We start from the raw sequence: 22331 nt of genomic DNA on the forward strand, positions 1-22331 counted from the left end.
GTCCTCGGACACTCCCGGCACTAAAAGCCATACGCCATTTCATTTCAGCTAACATCAGCACAAAACCAGATTTCAACGTCATCAAATCAAGACCTGACTTTTACTGTTTTGCAAGCAGCTGACGAACATGGCGGATAACCAGACGAGAACACAATAACAGAGCCCTACATAGATTTTAATCGATACAGACTCCAGCATTCTGTAAACTGTGTCTAAATTTCTATTTGATGGTGTCATATTTTAATGCAGCGCTCAACCCACTGTAAATTGTAGTGTTCAGGCATCTGAATTATTTAAGGTATGTGTGAACTTGTATAGGAACGTGGTGTATATAAGATAATAGTAATTGGACCGCTCAGTCTACTGTAAGACGTAGCGTAAAATTTTGAAACACTTAAGGTACGAGTTGTGTATGATGATGCTGGAGCTAGAATATCAAACTAGTAGTATTTCTTGTAATATTTTCTTTCCATGCAATTGCTTTTTGAACTCTTGTTGTTGTAAGTCATAGTGTACAATTTTGAAACACTTAAGATGGACCTACGTTTGAATTTATATATTTATTATTTTTTATTATTTATTATTATTTATATTTATATGCCAACGGCCGTAGCCGTGTTGAAACACCGGATCCCGAGAGATCTCCGAAGTTAAGCAACATTGGGCGTGGTCAGGAGTTGGATGGGTTGCCACGCGCTGTTGATGGGGGGTAAGGGAATGGAGGAGCGGAAAGGAACAGGCCACCCTACCGCACGTAAACTTCGGCTCAGGAACACCTCTGCGGAGGTTCGGACCTGCCTTCGGGCAGAATAACCCTTACCTACCTTATATTTATATTATATTTATGTACGACAGGTTGTCAGATGTAGCAGTAGAAAGATATGTAAAGGAACTCGGAGGACTAGAAATAGAAAAGGAAATTAAATCAGCCACGGTACGGTTAGGCAAGGAGAAATTATGATAAGAAGGAGGTGGTGATGAAGTCGTATCTTCGCCCAAGGGAAAATTATCAGAAAAGCATGCCATATTAGAAGGAACATAAAAAAATGTAACTATAAAGAGAAGAAAATATACTCTGCTACCATTTGTAACGTTGATGGATTTACAAATACTTTAAAATATTTTGTGGTGTGGTAGGTAGTGGAAGGTGGTAGTAAAAGGATGGACGTGACGAATATAAGTAATGTTAATTATCGTAGATAAATAGAATAGTCCAAATAAGCAAGTATCAAAAACAAACACGTAGCACAAAAAAGTGGACAGTAAACTAAGAAATTGGAGGATGGCAGCATATGACCGCGATGGATGGAAGAAGTTCGTTGGAAAGGCCAAGGTTCACCCTGGACTGTAGCGCCACAGGAGAAGAGGAAGATTAGAGCTAGTTAACAAATCTATGTTTATGGATGACCTCACTGCAAGTGTCAATAATGACTCAAAGGTAATCGCTATATATCAGGAACTCACCGCACTCTTGCAACAGATTAAACTCCCACTCTCCAAGTGGGCGACCAACTTGGAACCGTTAAAAACGTTATGGCGCATGGAAAAGTTGGAGGAAAGAAGAGTGACGGCCAGGGTACAGATTCGAAAGGGTGATTCCACGGTAGTTTCTGCACTCCATTCGGTCGCCCTTTTTATGTATGGGGCATATTATTCCTTCATTCCACTCCTCTGGTATCTTCTCCTGTTCCCAAATGAGAGTAATAAGATCAAACAAGGACTGCTCTAACGTTGCTCCTGCACTTTTTAGCAATTCTGCTGGCATGCTATCAGTGCCAGGAGATTTATTATTCTTCAGCTTCCTTAATGCTTATCTAACCTCATCTATCACTGGGCTATCTAATGATTTTCCATGGTCCAATCCTTGTTCACGCTCATGGGAAGCATCATCTACTTGTTCTAGCTCTCGGCTCAGTAAATAATTAAAGTGTCTTCGCGCCATCTTTCCAGACTCTGTTTATTCTCGCTTATTATGTTTCCTTCTACATCTCTAATCAGGCTAGTTATTTGGAGTAAACTGTCTTCGAGCACTGTTCACTTTTGTATAGAACTTTATGGTTTCATTCTGCATCTTATACAGTTCCATACATTCCATTTCAAGCTTAGTCCATTCCCGTTTCTTTAGGAGATGTATCTTCTTTTCAATCTTCCTTTTCTCTCAGCAATCCTCCAGCAAACTTCTTGTACAGTTCGTCTGTAATGTATTTTGGTATGCGATGTTCTTCTCTTCAGTAAACCTCCTACACTCTTCATCAAACCATATAGGTCTTTAAAATTGTCTCTCCAACCCTAGTACATCCTTAGCTGATTTGTCTATAGCTGTTTTTATAGTTAACCATCTCTGATCTATGTTCTTACCGTCGTTTATTGTTTCTGGTTCTTGTTCTAGGGTCTGAGAGTATTTCTGGCAGTACAATTCTCAAGTGTCCGTTGATTCCAAGGCTGAAATATTGTTCCTTTCTCTCCTGGTTTGTCTTTCTTTTTGGGCATTTGATATACTCGCTCTTATCTTAGCCATCACTAAAAAAATTATCTGAATCCTCATTGGGTGCACGGAGAGTTCGTACATCCATGAAGTTTGATTTATTCCTCTGGTCTATCAGTACGTGATCAATTTGATTGATAGTTATGCCATCAGGTGACTTCCACGTGTCGTTATGTATCTCCTTATGGGGAAATCTGGTAGACCCCACTACCATATTCCGGGATGCTGCAAACCAGACCAGTCTTACTCCATTGTCATTAGTAGATTCATACTTACTATGGGCTCAAATTGTGAGCTGGAAAATGGCTTCTTTTCCAAGTTGTGCGTTAAAATCACCCAGTACGATCTTGAAATTATTCCTTGGGCATATATCATAACTTTCTTCAAGGGCATCATAGAACTCATCTTTTAGATCTTCGCTAGATTCTTCTGTTGGTGCATGTACATTAATTATACTGTATTTAAATAATCTTCCCTTAATTCTAATTACTGACAGCTTTGGGTTTATAGGGGTGAAATTAATCACCACGTGTTTCAGATCTTTATGAACAAGGAAGCCTAGACCAAACTCATGTTTGCTTTCATCACAACTATAGAACATAGCACCTTCTTTCTTTTCCAATACACCACTTCCTAGCCATCGAATTTCTTGGGTGGCGATGATAATAATAATAATAATAATAATAATAATAATAATAATAATAATAATAATAATAATAATAATAATAATCGTATGGCCTCAGCTACCGTGTGCAGACATTTCAATTTGACGCCATCTGGCTGTCTGCTCGTCAATTTCGACGTTCCGTTGTACTCTAGGCCGCCACTAGATGGCAAGCCGAGTAAACTGAAAATCTCTTGGGCGTCTATGGCTGAGATTTAATTAATTTTGTCGGGTAAACACCAAATGTGTCACCAGAGATCTTTTACATGCCGACATCGTACGACATGGAGTGTCGAATGGACTTTTTTCCGCCCTTCAAAACTCCGACTACCTCTGCCGGGTTTGAACCCGCTATCTTGGGATCCGGAGGCCGACACTCTACCGCTGATCCACAGAGGCGATAATACTGTCGTTCAGCTTCCCATGCTGGTCTAATCATTTCTTAAGGGATTCTGGGCTATATAGAGATCGAATATTGGAGACGAGTTTTCAATTTTGTTTTTACCATTCGTTGTCCAGGATACATGCTATGTCGTCGTCTGTTAATCAGTCCGGCTTCAGCTCTTTGGATTTTCATAACTTAGCTTTTCTTTTTACGGGAAGAGGGTGTTAACCTCAGGCCCAACCCCCAATCAAGAGGACCAAGAGGACCAGGCAAGGCCTTGTCGCTGCAACCACATTTGTCTCTCCTCTGCTGAGCGTTTCAGGTCAACATATTTTTTTCAAATTCAGCCTGTCCATCACGGAATCCAGATACTTCTTCCTCGGCCTTCCTCTTCCCTTCTTACCCTTAACTTTTTCCTTCCAGCGTAGTCGTAAGGAATGTGTTATGTCGAAGTATGTGGCAAAGAAATTTGGTTTTCGTCTTTTCTACAGTGTTGATCAATTCCCTTGTTTCGTCTATTTCCTTAAGGACCGTATTGTTTGACGTTTTCTCCGTCCAACTAATTTTCAGCATCCTCCTCCATATCCACATTTACATTGCTTCCAGGCGTTTTATATCCTGTTTTGCTAAGACCCATTTGGGTGGCCATACCAGGAGCATATGCTCCCGCCGGCATAGCCCTAAGGATCATTTGAACACGGAAGCCTCCAAAACACCCGGCAAAATGCATTTTGCCTTCGTCAAGGTGGTGATACCATCGGGAGGAACTAGCTCTGATGCAACTGTATATTTGTCCCGATTCAGTGTGGCCGTTTACTTTATAGTGGCCGACAGGAGGAATGGACTAGATGTCAGTCCAAAGAGCAAGCGTTTAAAGCGATACGATATCAGCTCGTTTGATGTGTCATAGGTTCCGTCCTCCCGCTCGACACGATACCATAGAAATCTCGTAAGATCTCTATCACCCTCGTTGAGTGTTAATTGTTAGAATGCTTGTTGACCGTCGCATACAATTGCCTTGGATTGTTTTCTAAATCTTAACAATGTCCCTAGAATTTCTGGTAACAGGTTAGGGCCCATTTCCAGCGGGTCGTTCAGTGAACGGGAGTCTATTTCTTGGGAAGATGCGTCGAAGACGACTCTGTATTTTGTGCTACTCGCATTGGATTTCTTCACAATGTGGTGAGGTAAGTAAAACACATCCCAAGAACAGTTGCTCTGAGGGGCAGCCTGTACTTGATCTCTCCGTATATAATCTATCATGTACCGGGCAAGTTGGCCGTGCGGTTAGGGGTGTGCAGCTATGAGCTGGCATCCGGGATATAGTGAGTTCGAACCTCACTGTCGGTAGCCCTGAAGAGGGTTTTCCGTGGTTTCCCATTTTCACACCAGGCAAGTGCTGGGGCTATACCTTAATTAAGGCCACGGCCACTTCCTTCCCATTCCTAGGCCTTTCCTATCCCATCGTCGCAATAAGACCTATCTGTGTCGGTGCGACGTAAAGCAAATAGAAAAAAAAATTCTAACATGTGTTTATGGTAAATGAACTTCAGCTGGTCATTCCCTTGTAGTCTATTTTCTAATGATGAGAATCGCCTTTCTGCTGTGGTGAAGTTGGGGGAAAAGAGAACGCCCTCTTTCCTAGGCAACGAGACAACTCTCCTCCCATCTTCCTTACGGTAGGTGTTACGGAAATCCTGGAGAATGGCGTGATCCTTGGGTGACAGTGCTCGCCCTTGATGTTCCTTAATGCCGATGGCTTCCAACTCCCAAAACTGACGTACACTGCCATCGGAGATTTCATCTACAGCAAATGAAATATGATGGATCATTATCTGGTTGACTGTAACGCTGGATCTGTTTCCGCTGGCGACGTATCCAAATATGGTAGGCAATCTTCCAGTAGTGGTCTGCGCCTATGAGAACTTCCATCGGAAGTTCACTTTCGTCTTGCGGATCTGCTAGTCTGAGTTTGTTGAGTGAAGCCAGGACCGTTATACCGTGCAGTGGCATCGGTTGTAGCGTATAGGTGTTGTGACTTTCGAAAGCACCAACCAAATACGAGCATTAGTCGAAAATCCCATAATTTCAAATGAGACGTTCCTTCTTGAAGTTAAAGTTCTCGAAGGTGAGTCAAAGGTTGTAAACTCCAATGTCTGGCTATGATTAATGTTGAGTTCCAATGAATCTATCAGAGAATGATGAATAAAGCTAAACTGACTACCGGTGTTTAGGATACAACGGGTGTCAGTTTTCCTGTCGGACCTTTGGTCCACATGCGAATAGTCTGCAGGTATGTGGAGTTCGAAGCGGTGACTTCTATTTTGCCAACGCAAGTAGAGAGGGTGTCTGCCTTACTGCAGATAGATACGTGATGGAAACTCTAACATTGGTTGCAGGATGTCTCTCTTCGTTTGAAACACGTATCCTTATTGTGACCTTTCCTGAGACACAGGAAACAATGTTTTGCCTTGAGTTTTATCAGTTCTAACCTTGGGGTCTTGTATTTGTTGACAGACTTGGCCCCAGTGCCCTTCATTTTCACAATATACACAAAACGGTGCCGTTTTTTGCTTGCTTCTCCTCGCGGTATTGTTTGCTTTTAATGTTCACACGAAAAGCGGTGGCTGTAGGGATGTGAGGTACTGCAGGAGAAAGGGAGGCCTAAGATTCAGCGCCACCTAGCACCATGCTTGACGTCACGCACAGCCGAACGTAGCCGACTCCTTTCCGATCCGAAACAGTATCCTACTCTAGAACCCGATAGAGGCCAGCGGCTGCGCAAGGAATTTGCCATAAAATAGTTTTGTTCAGAACTGTTGTGATTATTGTGTCTTGAATCGGAATCCTTGGAGAACTCTCTTTAAATAAAGAATATGTATTCACAGTCATCATCATCAGTTTTCCACTCCAGTTGCCCGGGTGTGGTTTACGAGCTCTCTCCACTTCTGTCTGTCCATGTACCACTCTTCTCTCAGGACGACATCCCAGCTAACTCCTCTTGTTCCTATGTCCTCTTTCACTTGGTCCAGCCATCTCTTCCTAGGTCTTCCTACCGGTCGTTTTTCGGCCACGACTGTGTGTAGCCATTGTTTTGCTGTCCTTCCATCGTCCATTCGTTTGACATGGCCAAACCATTTCAAACGGGTCCTTGTCACTTTTTCATTCAGGGATGGGTACACACCAGCTTCCTCCCTTATTCTTTCATTCCTTACCCTGTCCCTTTTTGTCTTCTGTACTAGAGTTCGTAGGAACTTCATTTCTGCGGCTTGTAGTTTGCTATCCACTTGTTGGGTTGTTGTGCAGGTTTCTAGGCCATATGTTGTTATGGGGGTGAAGTATGATTGGAATAGAATCTGCTTTGATCTTAAGGGAACTTGTTCGTTCCAGAGGAGGTTCCGAACTTGATGGTAAAACTGAGCTGATGTTAATGTTGCTTTCAACTACAAAATGAGCCTCGGAACGCAAATGTATTCACAGTAAAAATAAAAATCATGACAGCAAACTATAAGTTTACAAGTCAATGTAATTTTATTACTTCAGTAAAATGAAGATCCATTTAGACACTAGTTCTCGATAAATAATAACATTGTGTACAAAGACAATATACGCAAATTTGATTCATCTAGTTATCTCCCTAGAAATTATGCCTTTAGTTAGTCTCCTTTTCAACCGGAACCTCGTTATTATTATCATCTCTATTTCTATTCATACCTCCATGACACTGAGAAGGTGGCAGTGATTATTGTTTTAAGAGATCATATGACAAAAGGAATAGGTCTAACACTTCGACAGATGAAGGTATCGTCCAAGGAAAGGGCGTGGGAATGAAAGACTCCCTAGCATTCACAGACCTAATAGCACCGGGGTTAGAAAAGAACAAGAGTTGACCAAGCGAGGTCGGATAGGACTGATGAAAGTGAGTAACCTGGCACAACTAAGTGGAAGCAATGCCATAACTCAGCTAAGGGACCCGTGGTCGCCAACCCACGCTCCCAAGTTGAAAGTCGCTGGGAACCCTTTTAGCCGCCTCTTACGACATACAGGGGATACCGTAGATATACAGTATTCCACAGACCTCCCCGTCCTCAGAGGGCTCCATGACAGCTGTTATATATTACCAATAATGAGCCTATATAGTACTTCAATGTAACTTTAATATTAAAGATTGCTGCTTTTGGCTCCTTAGCTTAATGGTCAGAGTCAAGACCTCCGTTCCAGAGGGTCATAAGTTCGATTCGCGGTTGGGTCGCTTTTTAACTCTGTCTAATTAATTTATCTAACTCGGGGACTAGGTGTCTGCGTTTGTCCCAATATACTCCTCTTCACACACTACATTACCAACCACCATAAGAACACATGTTTCCTTTGTTAGTGGCTTATCGTCGCATTAACACATTTTCAGAGCTACCGACGGTGGGATTCAAACCTACCATCTGCCGAATGCGAGTTCACAGCTACGCGACGCTAACCGCGTGGCCAACTCGCTCGTTACTCGTAATAGTGAATGCATCCCGCCACATAGGTTTGGCGTTAGGAAGGGCATCCGGTGGTAAAACAGCTCCACTCCACATGTGCTGCACAGTTGGCACCCTCGACTCCACAAGGATGTGGGAAAAGCGGAAGATGAAGAGGAAAATTCCATGGCATTATTGCTTTCCTCTCTTCCTTTTTGATCTCGCTGGTGGTATCCCGTACTTCGTCTTAATTTGGGAAACGGAACGCTGAAGACTGTTTTCATTTTCAAGTGGCAACTCAGCCTGAGAAGGTACCAATCTTTCAAGTCCCTTTCGTCTCTCTACAAGCATGACACAAGCTATATATATATAAAAGTTTTGTCTGTACATTGCTCAGAATTTGAAAAGAATGGTATTTCTGTATCGGTCATGTCCATAGTAACAAGGAAATGCACTTTTTAATTTTCCGTAATTTCTGTCTGTCTGTCTGTATGTATGCACACGCATCACGAGAAAACGGCTGAAGAGAATTTAATGAAAATCGGTATGTGAAGTCGGAGGATGAGCCACTACAATCTAGGCTGTAAATCATTTTCCTCACGCTGATTGAAATTGTAGTTTAGGGGAAGGCCTAAAATTTAATTATCAAATATTTATACTATTAATGGTCCTATCGATAAATATTACATAACGAAAGTGATATAGAATTAAATTTCCGATCATTTATGTCATACATTGTTAACGTACCGGCTTTCATAACACAGATATTCACGAATTTGTGTTTTTGTTGCCATGTCCATATCAACGCCGAGCCACAAGAAAATGGGTTAACAGTATTTAATGAAAGTTGGTATATAGAGTCGGGGAATAAGAAACTACAGTCTAAGATATAAACAATTTTATTCACCCTGGATGAAATTGTAGTTTAGGTGAAGACGCCTAAAATTTATTTTTTAAATACTGTATCTATGTTATTGGTCCTATCGAAAAGTACTGCATAACAAAAGTTACAGTATAGAGAATACAATTTCCCACCATTTATGTTTTATTCAGTTTTACCGTACCGACTATGATAAGAGTGGTATTTGAGAGTCTGAAGAAAACTAAATGTGAAGGTCTACAACAGGGCCTCTCAGGGTGCATGCGCGTGGTGCATGCACTGTGCACGGTGCAAAAGACGACTTCGCTTGGTTGACCAGAGTGCAGACCCCCCACTCCTCTCTCCCTACACCTGTCTCCCCGTTCGGCCTGTCTCCGCGTTCCTCATCTTCACTGCTGTTTCTCCCCCACTGCGAAATGTTTACGTGTGGTGAGCGGAGACGCACAGTTGTATGGGACAAGGTTACCAGTGTTATTAAAAAAATTAAAAAAGGTGAATTAGAAATACACATACATTTTTGAGAGGAATGTAAACATAATTTAAAAAACATGCAGAACCTGTAACCAAAATGAAAATGCTACAGTACTGGAACAAACCTCATTTGTGGATATAGAATGCTCTTCTTCAAGCTGTTTCAACTTCCTTAATTCTTTCTCTCTGACGTCTCCTATGATTTCACAATAATTTTCCGAATGTAGTCTGTTGTAGTGTCTTTCAATAGACGATTTTCTTACGCACGTAATTATCGTCCCACAGATTAAGCATTTGGCGTTATCGTCACGACAAACAAACAAAAAAAAAAAATACGAAATTTCCCAGTTCGATTGAAATGGACTTTCGGAAGTCTTTGCTTTCTTCGAAACAGGTTGCTCCATTATTATGTTGTAGTCGTGCGCTTATCTATTTCACTGATAAACACGTCGTCTACCACCAAACGCTTCGTCGCTCTCAGCACACTACACCATCCGAGTCAAGCCGAGTTGAGGCGAAGCGTACCGATGCACAGTGCACAGAGCCTATGCACCTCGCTCTGCACGCGTGAGAGTTGGGGCGTTTGAGAGGCCTGGTCTACAATATCGAAAGCGCATAACATTGAGCAACAAGAACAGTACATTGACCATTGCCTGTTGTCATGTTCTTTGTCTCTTACGCTCAACTCCGATAGATGGGATTATTGCTGCGTACCGAGTATAACAGCCTGACTGAATATTGGCGGGAAACAGCTGCGGAGTTAGAAAACTTTCTTCTCTAGCATGCCGTTCCTCTGGTTCATACATTTTCTGATACTGCTGGTACGTAACACACTGGTTCATTATAGTATTCCAGCTATTCGATCCCTACTCTGACGCTCTGTTTTGAATGAGCAGTGTGCACTCTTAAGGCAGGGCCTCACTTAGTAGTAGTATGACCTGGTCTAGAATTACAATTTAGGCCTATTCCAAATTATAGCTCCACAATTCACTAAATAACTCAAAATTCAACTCTAAAAAGAGCCAATTCTTAAGAAAAGCTTCTCCCTCTTCACTTTTATTAAATTCTACATTCATTTTATTTCAAATTAGCAGTGGAGAGGGGGTTTCTCCTCTGGCTTGGAGAGAAAATTTGCCTCCAAGTCAGATAGACTTTTCCGCCGCCTGTGTAGTGAACTGACATTTTCCGACTCATGGGGTACTCCTCGGAAACAGATTAGTAAAAGGGCATAGTTCTTGCCCTGGGAGTTTCCTCTATTTGACATCCCCACCCAGCCGAAATAAGACGAAGTGTGTTCACGTATCACTGCTGTCTGCGGCTTGGTCATTTCAGCTCTGGATCGTGGGACTGTTAGATCGGCAGCGTTAAAAGTGAGAAAATGTGTGGTTTTTCATTTTAGCGAGTATTTCATACGATAGCATTTGCTTTTAATTGCGCCATTCTTACTGACGTCATTGTAATGACCTATGTTCATTTCAGTTGGGAAAACTATTAAGACAGTCTGCCATTTAACGAAAACTCCCCAACTGTGACTGTATGCAATGGGGCCTACCATTACAATGAAAATTCCCTAACCCAGTCTCCATATGAGAAAAGACGTTTGGTGACTTCTCCGTCGCATTTATAGACTAACGTTAAGTGCTATGCAATTTAATACAATCTTGCTCACAACGTGTACACTACTTCACCTAGAATTCTGTATACAATGTAGAATTCCGTAGCGAAGCACGGGTCGATCAGCTAGTATGAAGATAAAGCTGGAATCCAAGAGGACAAATTGGGGCAAATATTCGTTTATAGGTAGGGGAGGTAGGGACTGGAATAACTTACCAAGGGAAATGTTCAATAAATTTCCAATCTCTTTGCGATCATTTAAGAAAAGGCGACTGCCCTAAATGCAGATCAGTATTGATTTATTGATGAGTTGCAGGATTGTGAGTGACTGAACGGGATCTTCAACAATGTTGTGAGATGGACAGCGGACAATGGTATGATAGTAAATGGGATGAAGAGTCAAGTTGTAAGTTTTACCAGGAGGAAAAATCCTCTCAGTTTTAATTACTGTGTTGACGGGGTGATAGTACCTCATGAGAAACACAAGTAAGTGGAAGCAATAGCAGGACTCAGTTGTGGGCCCCGTGGTCGCCAGCCCACGCTCCCAAATTAAGAGGCCCTGGGGTCCCTTTTAGTCGCCTCTTACGACAGCCAGGGAATACTGCGGGTGTTATTCTACCGCCCCCAACCAAAGGTGGGTGGGTGGGGGGAATTGTAACGTAGACTGCTATGCAGAGTGGAGCGGCAGTTAAGAAGACGGTCTATGGCAAATTTTCAAATATCTGAGTTCTGACAGAAAGATAACAAACAATTTGGAAGGGATAATCCGTAAGACAGCCTGACTGAAATCCAATAACGATCCGCCCAATAGCATTTTATGGAACGGAGTGCTGGTCAGCCACCATATCCTCTGAACGCCGCTCCCTCGCAATAGAGATGTGTATGTCTCCGTCCTCCATCAGGTACAGAGATGAAATAAGATAATTGTCGGGCATTGTGTCGATCGTTGTCAAGAAACGAGAATGAAGTGGTTTGCACTGTCATTAGTGCCACTCAGCATTTAGAATTCAAAGTCTGCGTTCCCTTGGTTGACCAAAAGCAGCGCTGGACTGACACATTCAATGCAGATATGAAATCTATCATCGGCCATCGTCCCGAGGATGCACATGTGAGACGTGTTCCAAAATTAGAAGATCAACCGTACAATGATCCGCCCAACAGCATTACTGTATACTGAGCTGAGGGCTGGCAAGCTACCATATCCTATGAACGCCGCCTCCTCGTAATGGGCATGCGTATGGTAGCAGAGGAATAAGAAGAAGAAGAGCGTAGTCAGAACAGATGTGACTAATAGGGAGCAGAAACCTAGCCGATGACAAGAAAATGGGCAGAAGAACTAGATGTGGAAGATACGAGGATGCAGAGGTTTGAAGACAAGGCTGGATAAAGTAAGGCACGATGTGGTAAGTCGAAGACTGAAAGAGATGCAAATGCCTGAAAAAGTCAGGGAAGTTGGACTCAGATCGTATGGCCACTTCAAAAGAAGGGACCAGCAACATTTAGGAAGGAGTGCTGCCAATAGGAAAGTGGAGTAGAGAGCGTCCCAGAAGATGGTAGATGGACAACATTCAAGACAACATGAGCCTGCGCGGACTTACGGAGGAGATGGCACACGACAGACCCTTGATGGATGAAGATAGTTCGCATCAGCGACCTCATTCAGTAGGACTAATTACGTCGAAGAAGAAGATCTAAATTAGTATTGACCCGAAGTAAACACTGTATACCAATATCTGTAGATTAAATAATTTCCGATTGCCCTTTATTCGAAGTTTTGAGAAAAGAAATATCGAACATATTAACGATTTTAGAATTTTCTAATTTTCAGATTCTTTGTCTCATGACTTTTCGTTTAAATGAGAGCATTATTGTTTTAAGAGGAAGAATACGACTAGGCAATCCTCCTCTATATAATACTAAACAAAGGAAAAATGGAAGGCATCCGACACTTCGAAAAATGAAGATATCGGCCAAAGAAAGACAAGGACCACGAAGGGCGTGGACATGAAAGACTCCCTAGGCCTCGGAAACCGACCAGCGTCGAGGTGGGAAAAGAACAAGAGTTGACCACGGGAGGTGGGATAGGAGAGATGAAAGTGAGGAGCCTGGCACAGGTAAGAAAGCAGTGACAGGATTCACCTAAGGGTCCCGTGGTCGCCAACCCACGGTCCCCTTTTAGTCGCCTCTTTAGACAGGCAGGAGATACCGTGGGTGTTATTCTACCACCCCCACCCACAGGAGAATGAGAGCTATTGCGTTTTGAATTTTCTAAGTTACATTCATATAATTATTTTTTAAATAATAAGGAAAACACACTGAGGTAGAAGTTGATAATGTCTGGGCTGAGTGAAAGGATAGTAAAAATGAGATAACGGAAGATAGCTCCGGAGTCAAGGAGTCTCTGTTTTAGATTTATTTTACTGGACATGAAATTTTGTTGAGTTTATGCCATGTGATAGGGACTACTGCAGGAGGATTTTACGGTTTACGAAGACTTCACTGCGCTGCCTTAGAAGAGAACTCACGACAGACCTAGCAAAAGTTTGAATTCAATTGGCGGTTCCTCTGTTGATTCGTTTGTTCCCATTTCTATTTTGTTAGAACTTAGAACCGTTGAGCGGTCATCGGTATGTTCCTAGCTGTCAGCGGTCAGATCACGTGGAATGATAGTAGTAGACAAATAAGCTTGAATGAGTTTTTAAAAGTAAGAAATATCATAATAATGAAGGTGAAGTTGGAATTTAAAAGGAAAAATTGAGGTAAATAGTCGTTTATAGGACGAGGAATTAGAGATTGGAATAATTTATCAATGGAGATGTTCGATAAAATTTTAACTTCTCTGAAACCATTTAAGAAAAGACTGGGTAAACAACTGATAGGACATCTGCCACCTGGGTGACAGCCCTAAGTGCAGATCAGTCGTGACGTTGATTGATTGATTGATTGCTTGCTTGCTTGCTTGATTGATTGATTGACTGATTGATTGATTGATTGATTGATTGATTGATTGATTGATTGATTGATTGATTGATTGATTGATTGATTGATTGATTGATGATGATGACATAGTTAACTTCTGAAGAAGTCGAGCAAAGTCTTCACGAAACGTAAACACAAAGGATATCATGTCTATTATTCAGGGCTGTGAAATCGTCAATCTAAACACTGCCAATTCTCTCTTTGAAGTTTGATACGAGGTTCTGTCTCGAGAACTCCCTCGATTTCTCATGCATTAATAACCTGCCTAAGGTAATAATAATGGACCACTCGCCAACAATGGCAACAAAGAAGTCCGTTGTTGCTGAGTGTTCGAGTCACACGCGTGGCGTGGGAAAATGAAGGTGTAATGGAGAATGCCGTAGAGAACTTAGGCTTTATGTTCGGCAGATAGTGACTATGACAGGGATACATCAGTTGTAACACATTGTTGTAACTTGGACATTATTGGAGTGTTCATATAGTAGGCCATAATCTTCTTCGTACGCTTCCATTAACATTCTTAATAATTTTTTCTTTCGTTTTAACGTGAGAGTTTGCTAGTAAGTGCGCACAGAGTGTTTTCAGTTTATCTACACTGGTTTACAACCTATATTCATGTACTTTCGGAGCGATAACATCGTACAAGCGACATGCGGAGCGCATTGCATCATACAGTATGTTTTATGAAGCTAGTGACACAAATCGAGAATTTGTCACATGGTTTGGAAACTCTCGATTTAGAAGCTAAGTCATTCAGCACATAGTAATCAAGACATGAAAAAGGGATCTGTACTGACCTGTAGTAGGTGGTACGAAGATAATGACCTCTTGCCAGTGTCTCCACATAGAATAATCCAGGACAAGTTCAGAACAGGCCAGAGAGAATGTCGATCGGTTCATGGAGGCAGATGAGACCACCAGTATGGTGAGAAGAACTAGGCACAGGGCGAGGTCCATTTTATGTCTGTAAGAGATCACTTAGGTTAAAACAGAGACAGATAAACAGCGGAAGTAACACGGTTGTTAACAATAATTTCACATGAAGATCAATGACATAATGACCTTGGTTTTGCTAACTGTTACTATTCCTGTATGCCTTTTTCAAGTTTGTATCTCTTACTCCATCAACAAAGAAAAATTAAATTGTACCTCTACACCCAATGAAGGTAATAATAATAGGCCATAATCTTCTTCGTACTCTTCCATTAACATTCTTAATAATTTTTTCTTTCAGGGTACTTACAGGAGTTAGACAAGGCTGTAATCTTTCACCTTTGCTGTTTGTAGTTTACATGGATCATATGCTGAAAGGTATAAAATGGCAGGGAGGGATTCAGTTAGGTGGAAATGTAGTAAGCAGCCTGGCCTATGCTGACGACTTGGTCTTAATGGCAGACTGTGCCGAAAGCCTGCAGTCTAACATCTTGGAACTTGAAAATAGGTGCAATGAGTATGGTATGAAAATTAGCCTCTCGAAGACTAAATTGATGTCAGTAGGTAAGAAATCCAACAGAATTGAATGTCAGATTGGTGATACAAAGCTAGAACAGGTCGATAATTTCAAGTATTTAGGTTGTGTATTTTCCCAGGATGGTAATATAGTAAGTGAGATTGAATCAAGGTGTAGTAAAGCTAATGCAGTGAGCTCGCAGTTGCGATCAGCAGTATTCTGTAAGAAAGAAGTCAGCTCCCAGACGAAACTATCTTTACATCGGTCTGTTTTCAGACGAACTTTGCTTTATGGGAGCGAAAGCTGGGTGGACTCAGGATATCTTATTCATAAGTTAGAAGTAACAGACATGAAAGTAGCAAGAATGATTGCTGGTACAAACATGTGGGAACAATGGCAGGAGGGAACACGAAATGAGGAGATAAAGGCTAATTTAGGAATGAACTCGATGGATGAAGCTGTACGCATAAACCGGCTTCGATGGTGGGGTCATGTGAGGCGAATGGAGGAGGATAGGTTACCTAGGAGAATAATGGACTCTGTTATGGAGGGTAAGAGAAGTAGAGGGAGACCAAGACGACGATGGTTAGACTCTGTTTCTAACGATTTAAAGATAAGAGGTATAGAACTAAATGAGGCCACAACACTAGTTGCAAATCGAGGATTGTGGCGACGTTTAGTAAATTCTCAGAGGCTTGCAGACTGAACGCTGAAAGGCATAACAGTCTATAATGATAATGTATGTATGTATGTATGTATTTTAATGTTAGATTTTGCTAGTGGGTGCGCACAGTGTGTTTTCAGTATATGTGAATTTGTTTACAACATACTTTCATGTACTTTTGGGGGGATAACATCGTACAAGCGACATGCGGACTGTGATTTTATTTAGATTGTATTTGTCCTAAAAATATCATATCATGGGTTCATAGATCGCTTTCTTTTCTTTGTGTCTGCTTACTTGAACTTACAAACCGAACAGTGGAATTTGTGTCTCACAATTTGAATCATCTTCCGGTTAATTAAATAAATAAATAAATAAATAAATAAATAAATAAATAAATAAATAAAATAAAAAATAAATCACTTAACATGAATTCGTTGATGAGTTTTAAGACTCAACACTAAGATCATTTCAGAGGCCCCGTCCTAATACACAGTATAATCCCAAAAGTAACACAAAATTCAGGGACCTAGGGAGATGGCACTTCGGTAAAAATAAGATTGTTAAAGTTTAAATAAATACAGCAAAATCTCGGTAAATCCGAATAATGGGAGGAAGACCAAGTCCGGATTAGTGAAAAGTCTGAATTATCAAATAGTTTGAAATAATTTCAGTAAAAATATAAACGCACGCAGCCTTGGAAACCAATACACTATGTAGGTGTTCAGCATTAAAATACAACATTGTAGAAGAACAGCACAGTTATAACATTTCTGTAATAAAATTGGATGTAATTTTAACCTCTTCTACTTTTCATATTATGGATACAAATACATTATTTGAAGTATCAGTATCCATATCTCATATGCTTTTTATGCAAATGCCCATCATCTGAATTGCTTATTACCGTACACCCAGAAGTCGTCCACTGCTTAATTTCATAGTTTCTAAAATCTTGATTTTAAACGACGCACTTATCTTCATCTACTGATCCTTTAAAGCATGATGTCGCACCTCTCGTAAGTTCAAATAATACTTCCGGAAATCAGGTCTAGAGTCAACAAATTCAATGAGGCAGTCCAAATACACTGAGTGGCCAAAAGTAAAGGGAAGGGGTGAACTGTTAGACAGTGTGCCGTGCTTAACCCCTGAGTGTTGCGGCTAGCTGAGCAGTCTGTTACAGACACCAGTGTCGTGAAGATTTCAACACGTCGCGCGTTAACCGACTTTGAACGTGGGATGAACATCGACGCATGGCGCATGTGTCATAGCATTGCGGAGATTACACACGAATTCGGGTTTTCGAGGTCAACAGTGTCGAGAGTGGATCTTCAATGTCGCAGAGAGAATGTTATCAGCCGCGTAAACCGCCGCACGGGAAGACCACAGGTGTTTAACGAACGGACATCACGTCGCCTCTGCAGAACCATACTGGGCCCTTGACGGGCTAATGTGAGTCAGATCACCACCCAGTTGAATGTTGGGAGTCAGGAATCCATTTTTACCAGACCATCTGCATCCCGTTCTGGCCCTAGAGTACCCTAATGGATATGCCATGTTTCAACAGGACAACGCGCCATGTCACCGCTCTGTGGTGGCACGCAGGTGGTTTGAGGAGCACTCCAGTGAATTTTCGACCATGGATTGACCATCCAGATCCCCCGATCTTAATCCAATCGAGGCTTTGTGGGATGTTGTCGATGCTGATGTATGCTTCATGAACCCCGCACCAACTAATCAAGACCAATTGTGGGTAGCAGAGTAAGATGCGTGGAGGCAGATACATTCAGAACGATTCTAACACCTTGTAGAGTCGATGCCTCGTCGTATTGCTGCCGTTTCGTGGGCTCGCGGAGGACCTACTAGTTATTAACATCACATTCAGTGTCTTTCCATGACTTTTGGCCACCCAGTGTACATTCTTGTGTTGGGTGTTTGTTCGTTGGGACTTGAATCTCACCTGCTTCTTCCTCGTTGTTATTACTCTGAGTTTTCTCAGCAATCACATCTTCCATCAAGTTGTGACAACCTGTAGGACCATGATCTCCAAAAAACCACACTTTTACGTCATTAATAGTTTCTCCAACTACTCTTATGTAGTCGTGGCTTTCTATTTCTTTAAAGTCAATCTCTGGATCCTCATTAAAGAACCGAACTCTTATTCCTTAAAGCGTCATTTTACATCTCTCATCTTCCTACTTAAAAGGTGACGCCCTTTCTCTGGCCGGCATATGCTTCAAACTACTTTCATGGAATTATAGGCTACTATGTTCATTAGTGAAAGACAGGAACATGCAGAATTGTGCAACGAGTTTCTGCTGCCGTTGCGGTATTGGCAAGGCATTGCATTATTTCCTCTGCAGTAAAATAATGCACGGAAAATCATTGAAGACGTATCAATTATCACATTTTTCCGGTGCTGTAGGAGCCTTACATTGGACTCATATAATACAGTGAATTTTGTGATATAATCATCCGTTATTTTATTTTCCATCACACACGAATACTTTCAAATTAATAACAATTGGTGAGCTCGCAGTTGCGATCAACAGTATTCTGTAAGAAGGAAGTCAGCTCCCAGACGAAACTATCTTTACATCGGTCTGTTTTCAGACCAACTTTGCTTTACGGGAGCGAAAGCTGGGTGGACTCAGGATATCTTATTCATAAGTTAGAAGTAACATACATGAAAGTAGCAAGAATGATTGCTGGTACAAACAGGTGGAAACAATGGCAGGAGGGTACTCGGAATGAGGAGATAAAGGCTAATATAGGAATGAACTCTATGGATGAAGCTGTACGCATAAACCGGCTTCGTTGGTGGGGTCATATGAGGGGAATGGAGGAGGATAGGTTATCTAGGAGAATAATGGACTCTGTTATGGAGGGTAAGAGAAGTAGAGATAGACCAAAACGATGATGGTTAGACTCAGTTTCTAACGATTTAAAGATAAGAGCTAAATGAAGCCACAACACTAGTTGCAAATCGAGGATTGTGGCGACGTTTATTAAACTCACAGAGGCTTGCAGACTAAACGCTGACATGCATAAGAGTCTATAATGATAATATATGTATGTATGTATGTATGTATTGTACCGGGAAATGATTATGGGGCCGAAGGATCTCAGGTAGTGTGCGTTCACTTATTGGAGCAGGTACAGAGAAGGATATTTTCGCAGGGTGGATAATAGATGGTAAAATCTATTTTGACAATATTTATTAAAAATATTCATGTAAATCACCCTGCAGTTGAGCCGTCAAAATTAAATTTTCAGTCAATATTTTCAAAATGCAAAAGTAAAATATCGGAGCTGTTGTATTCTGAGACATCCACTTGTTAAAAAATGTCAAATATCACTTTTATGAGATCGTAAACACCCTACAGTTCATCTAAGATCTCTTAGATGGATTTAAATACCAAAATAACACTTTGCACATAGAATTTCATTCAACCAAATTTCTAGGTTGCGTGAAAATCAAGTCCATTACTTGTGATGCAAACCTACAGTTTTTCTGAGATTTTTAAACATAATATTTACACACACTTCCATGAATAAGTTGATAGTTAAAAAAGCATTTGATCACTTGCTGTATACTCCTACAGTTCATCTAAGTTGATGTTATAAGAAAATAAAATAGTGCACTTTCTTTATGGCAAACCCTATAGTTCATCTACGTGAAATTACTTCAAGTTATAAAAGATTTTAGAGAGGAATTTACAGTTGAAAAGCAAGACATGAAGTCTTCTTGAATTATTAGGAATAGCAAGCTGAAATTCACACGAGGCACTTTTCTGTTGTTGGATGGAGCACTATGATTAATTGAGTGCTTTGTTAAAAGTCAGTTAGTGTCTAAGTAGAATTAATCACTCAAAATATAAGTAAAACACTTATATCACCTGTAATCTGCTTATAAGTATTTGGAGAAGTACTGTCCTGCGGCTTGGTGACTGGAACTTTCTGCAGCGTGCAGCCAAGACTCGAACTCAGCACCAGCAGCGTGACAAGTCCGTTTAATGAAGACACCGCTTTATTATCCCTCGTCGACGTCCCTCGCTGGGTACCATGATCGAAGAAACCACGTTAATCCCACGCTGGAAATGACGTTCTACGCAGTACAATCCCACGACACTTCGCCAAGATTTCCGATGTTCTTTTAAAGATAATGTCGGAACACAGAAAGTTCAATTGGCACAAAATAATGGACTATAGAGCTCTCAATTATCATTAGGATTGGTATTATACACTGACACAAGACTTAATGCCCAGTTCGTATTCTCACTTTTGTCTTACGATGTTGAATACGTGACTTAGAATATCACAGTCTAGGCTATAGTAAGTCAAGTTAATGAAGTAATGACCTACAGTCGTTTTCAAACTGGAAAACATAGTTTCACACACACACACACACACACATACACACACACACACACACAGAGAGAGAGAGAGAGAGGGAGAGAGAGAGTTTATCGAATAAAAATCGAACACTGTCACAGTGAATAATAGTCACTGATTATGTCCTAGGTTTAACCGTAAAATTATCATCACAGTCCATGAAACATTCGAAAAAAATGTCATTAATAACACTCCTACAACAGTCTCTGGAATAATAATGTTCATAGATTAAGAAGATTTTATGACTGAATTTTAATAACACGAGTCCGTACGACCTAATATTGCCATAAAAGTCCTTAACATTCAGTTAGTTTCTCGAGGTAGTAATCGAAAATTCGAGAAAATATACGAAGAAATAGTCACATTTAGCCCTGTTATTTGTTGAATGTTTAGTGGAATAGTATCTCACGCAGTTCACAATTGTGCTAGTATACGAGAAATGTGTATCAGAATCATTTAAATTGTTATAAATTGGAAGTTCAGTTTATCCCACACAATGTCTTAGAATACTGCCACAGTCAATGGCAAAGTTCGAAATTACGAGAAAATGACAAAGTCTACAATACCGTCAACTGGTAAATGAAACACTTGAATTCCCAGTTACACTTCAATTCACAATTTCTATTGTAACTTCACTCGGTTAATATACTCGTAAATATTATGCAATGACGATTTAGTCGGAGAAAATTTTATAACATTTCATTCGCCAGGACGCGGTAGAACTTTACTTGCGACGTCTTCGCACAATCTGAAAGTGCTCGAGTGTAACTTCTACGTCTTCGCCTAGCGCGACGGAGCGTACTGTCTTCCTGTCATGATCGTAGAGTTTAAGGTACACTGGCTGTACCCTCGGTTCGTTGACCTATTTATATCCGGCTGCGAGCAGCACTCTGAGTCAGGTGACGAAGGGGTGATAATACTTCCCAAACTTCAACTTGTTATATCTTGGAAACCACTGGGCGGATTAATCTCAAATTTGCAGGGTTATACTTTTAAAATGCGGGCTGCAATTTAGTGTTGGTCTCATATTTATTGATCCAGTCGTTGAAAAGCTTAAAAATGGTTTCGAGAGAATTCTACGGGGAGGTAAGCTACAAGCAGTGCTGACGTCACTCGACCTTGCCCCTCTCATGCTGTCTTCCTCACGCAGTGGAGTAGGGACGAGAACATTCTCTCGCACAGCTGTTCGTACGTCGTAACTTAGCCGTTCGCTCATGAATAAAAATTTTATAACTCATATGTGCCAGGGCCTATGCCTTCCTGGTACAGTATTTACGTTAATTAACATTTGTTAAGTAAAATTTAACACAGAGTTAGATAGGATGCCACGCATATGCAGAAGTCTGTTCTCGCTTTCAGCGAGACAAGAAAATACAACTGCGTGGTGCTTTCTCATATAATAATAATAATAATAATAATAATAATAATAATAATAATAATAATAATAATAATAATAATAATAATAATAATAATAATAATAATAATAATAGATATTTGAAGTTAGAATTAATGAAGTCCGAATTATTGAGGGTTTAGTATAAATAAATTGTGCTATAGGCCTAACTATTGAGCGAATTTCCATGGTTGATGCCTTAAATGAAAACCCTGAGCTTCAACATCAGCTCAAACATTAAACATTTTTTTAAATCTCATGTTATGGGTTGTATACACACAATTAAAACTTCTTCTGCTTTTCATTTGAACCGTTGTTTAGAGGTCACTGGGAGGTAGAATCACGTGATCGCCTGATGGTTGGCAGGTTCGTATCAGCGTGGCTGTGGGATATTCAGTTTCCTTGGAGCTTCCAGATTATTCAAACGGAGTTGACGTATGTCTGCATTACCTATGACAAGTACCATTACGCGAGGAGAGACAAACCACAGTATT

The 22331-nt window shown here is 40.9% G+C and overlaps 1 protein-coding gene across 1 annotated transcript in view; it reads right to left on the reverse strand.

Moving 5' to 3' along the window:
• The window catches only part of LOC136861732 (glutamate receptor ionotropic, kainate glr-3), a 137620-nt gene extending 122643 nt beyond the window's left edge, over positions 1-14977 (reverse strand). The window contains exon 1 of the mRNA XM_068226180.1: positions 14733-14977. Within this exon, the coding sequence (XP_068082281.1) occupies positions 14733-14892 (160 nt within the window). The 5' untranslated portion in view covers positions 14893-14977. The remainder of the gene's footprint in view (positions 1-14732) is intronic.
• Positions 14978-22331: the final 7354 nt, after the last annotated feature.

This window comes from Anabrus simplex, chromosome 1 (assembly GCF_040414725.1).
Source record: "Anabrus simplex isolate iqAnaSimp1 chromosome 1, ASM4041472v1, whole genome shotgun sequence".
NCBI classification, from domain to species: Eukaryota; Metazoa; Arthropoda; class Insecta; order Orthoptera; family Tettigoniidae; genus Anabrus; species Anabrus simplex.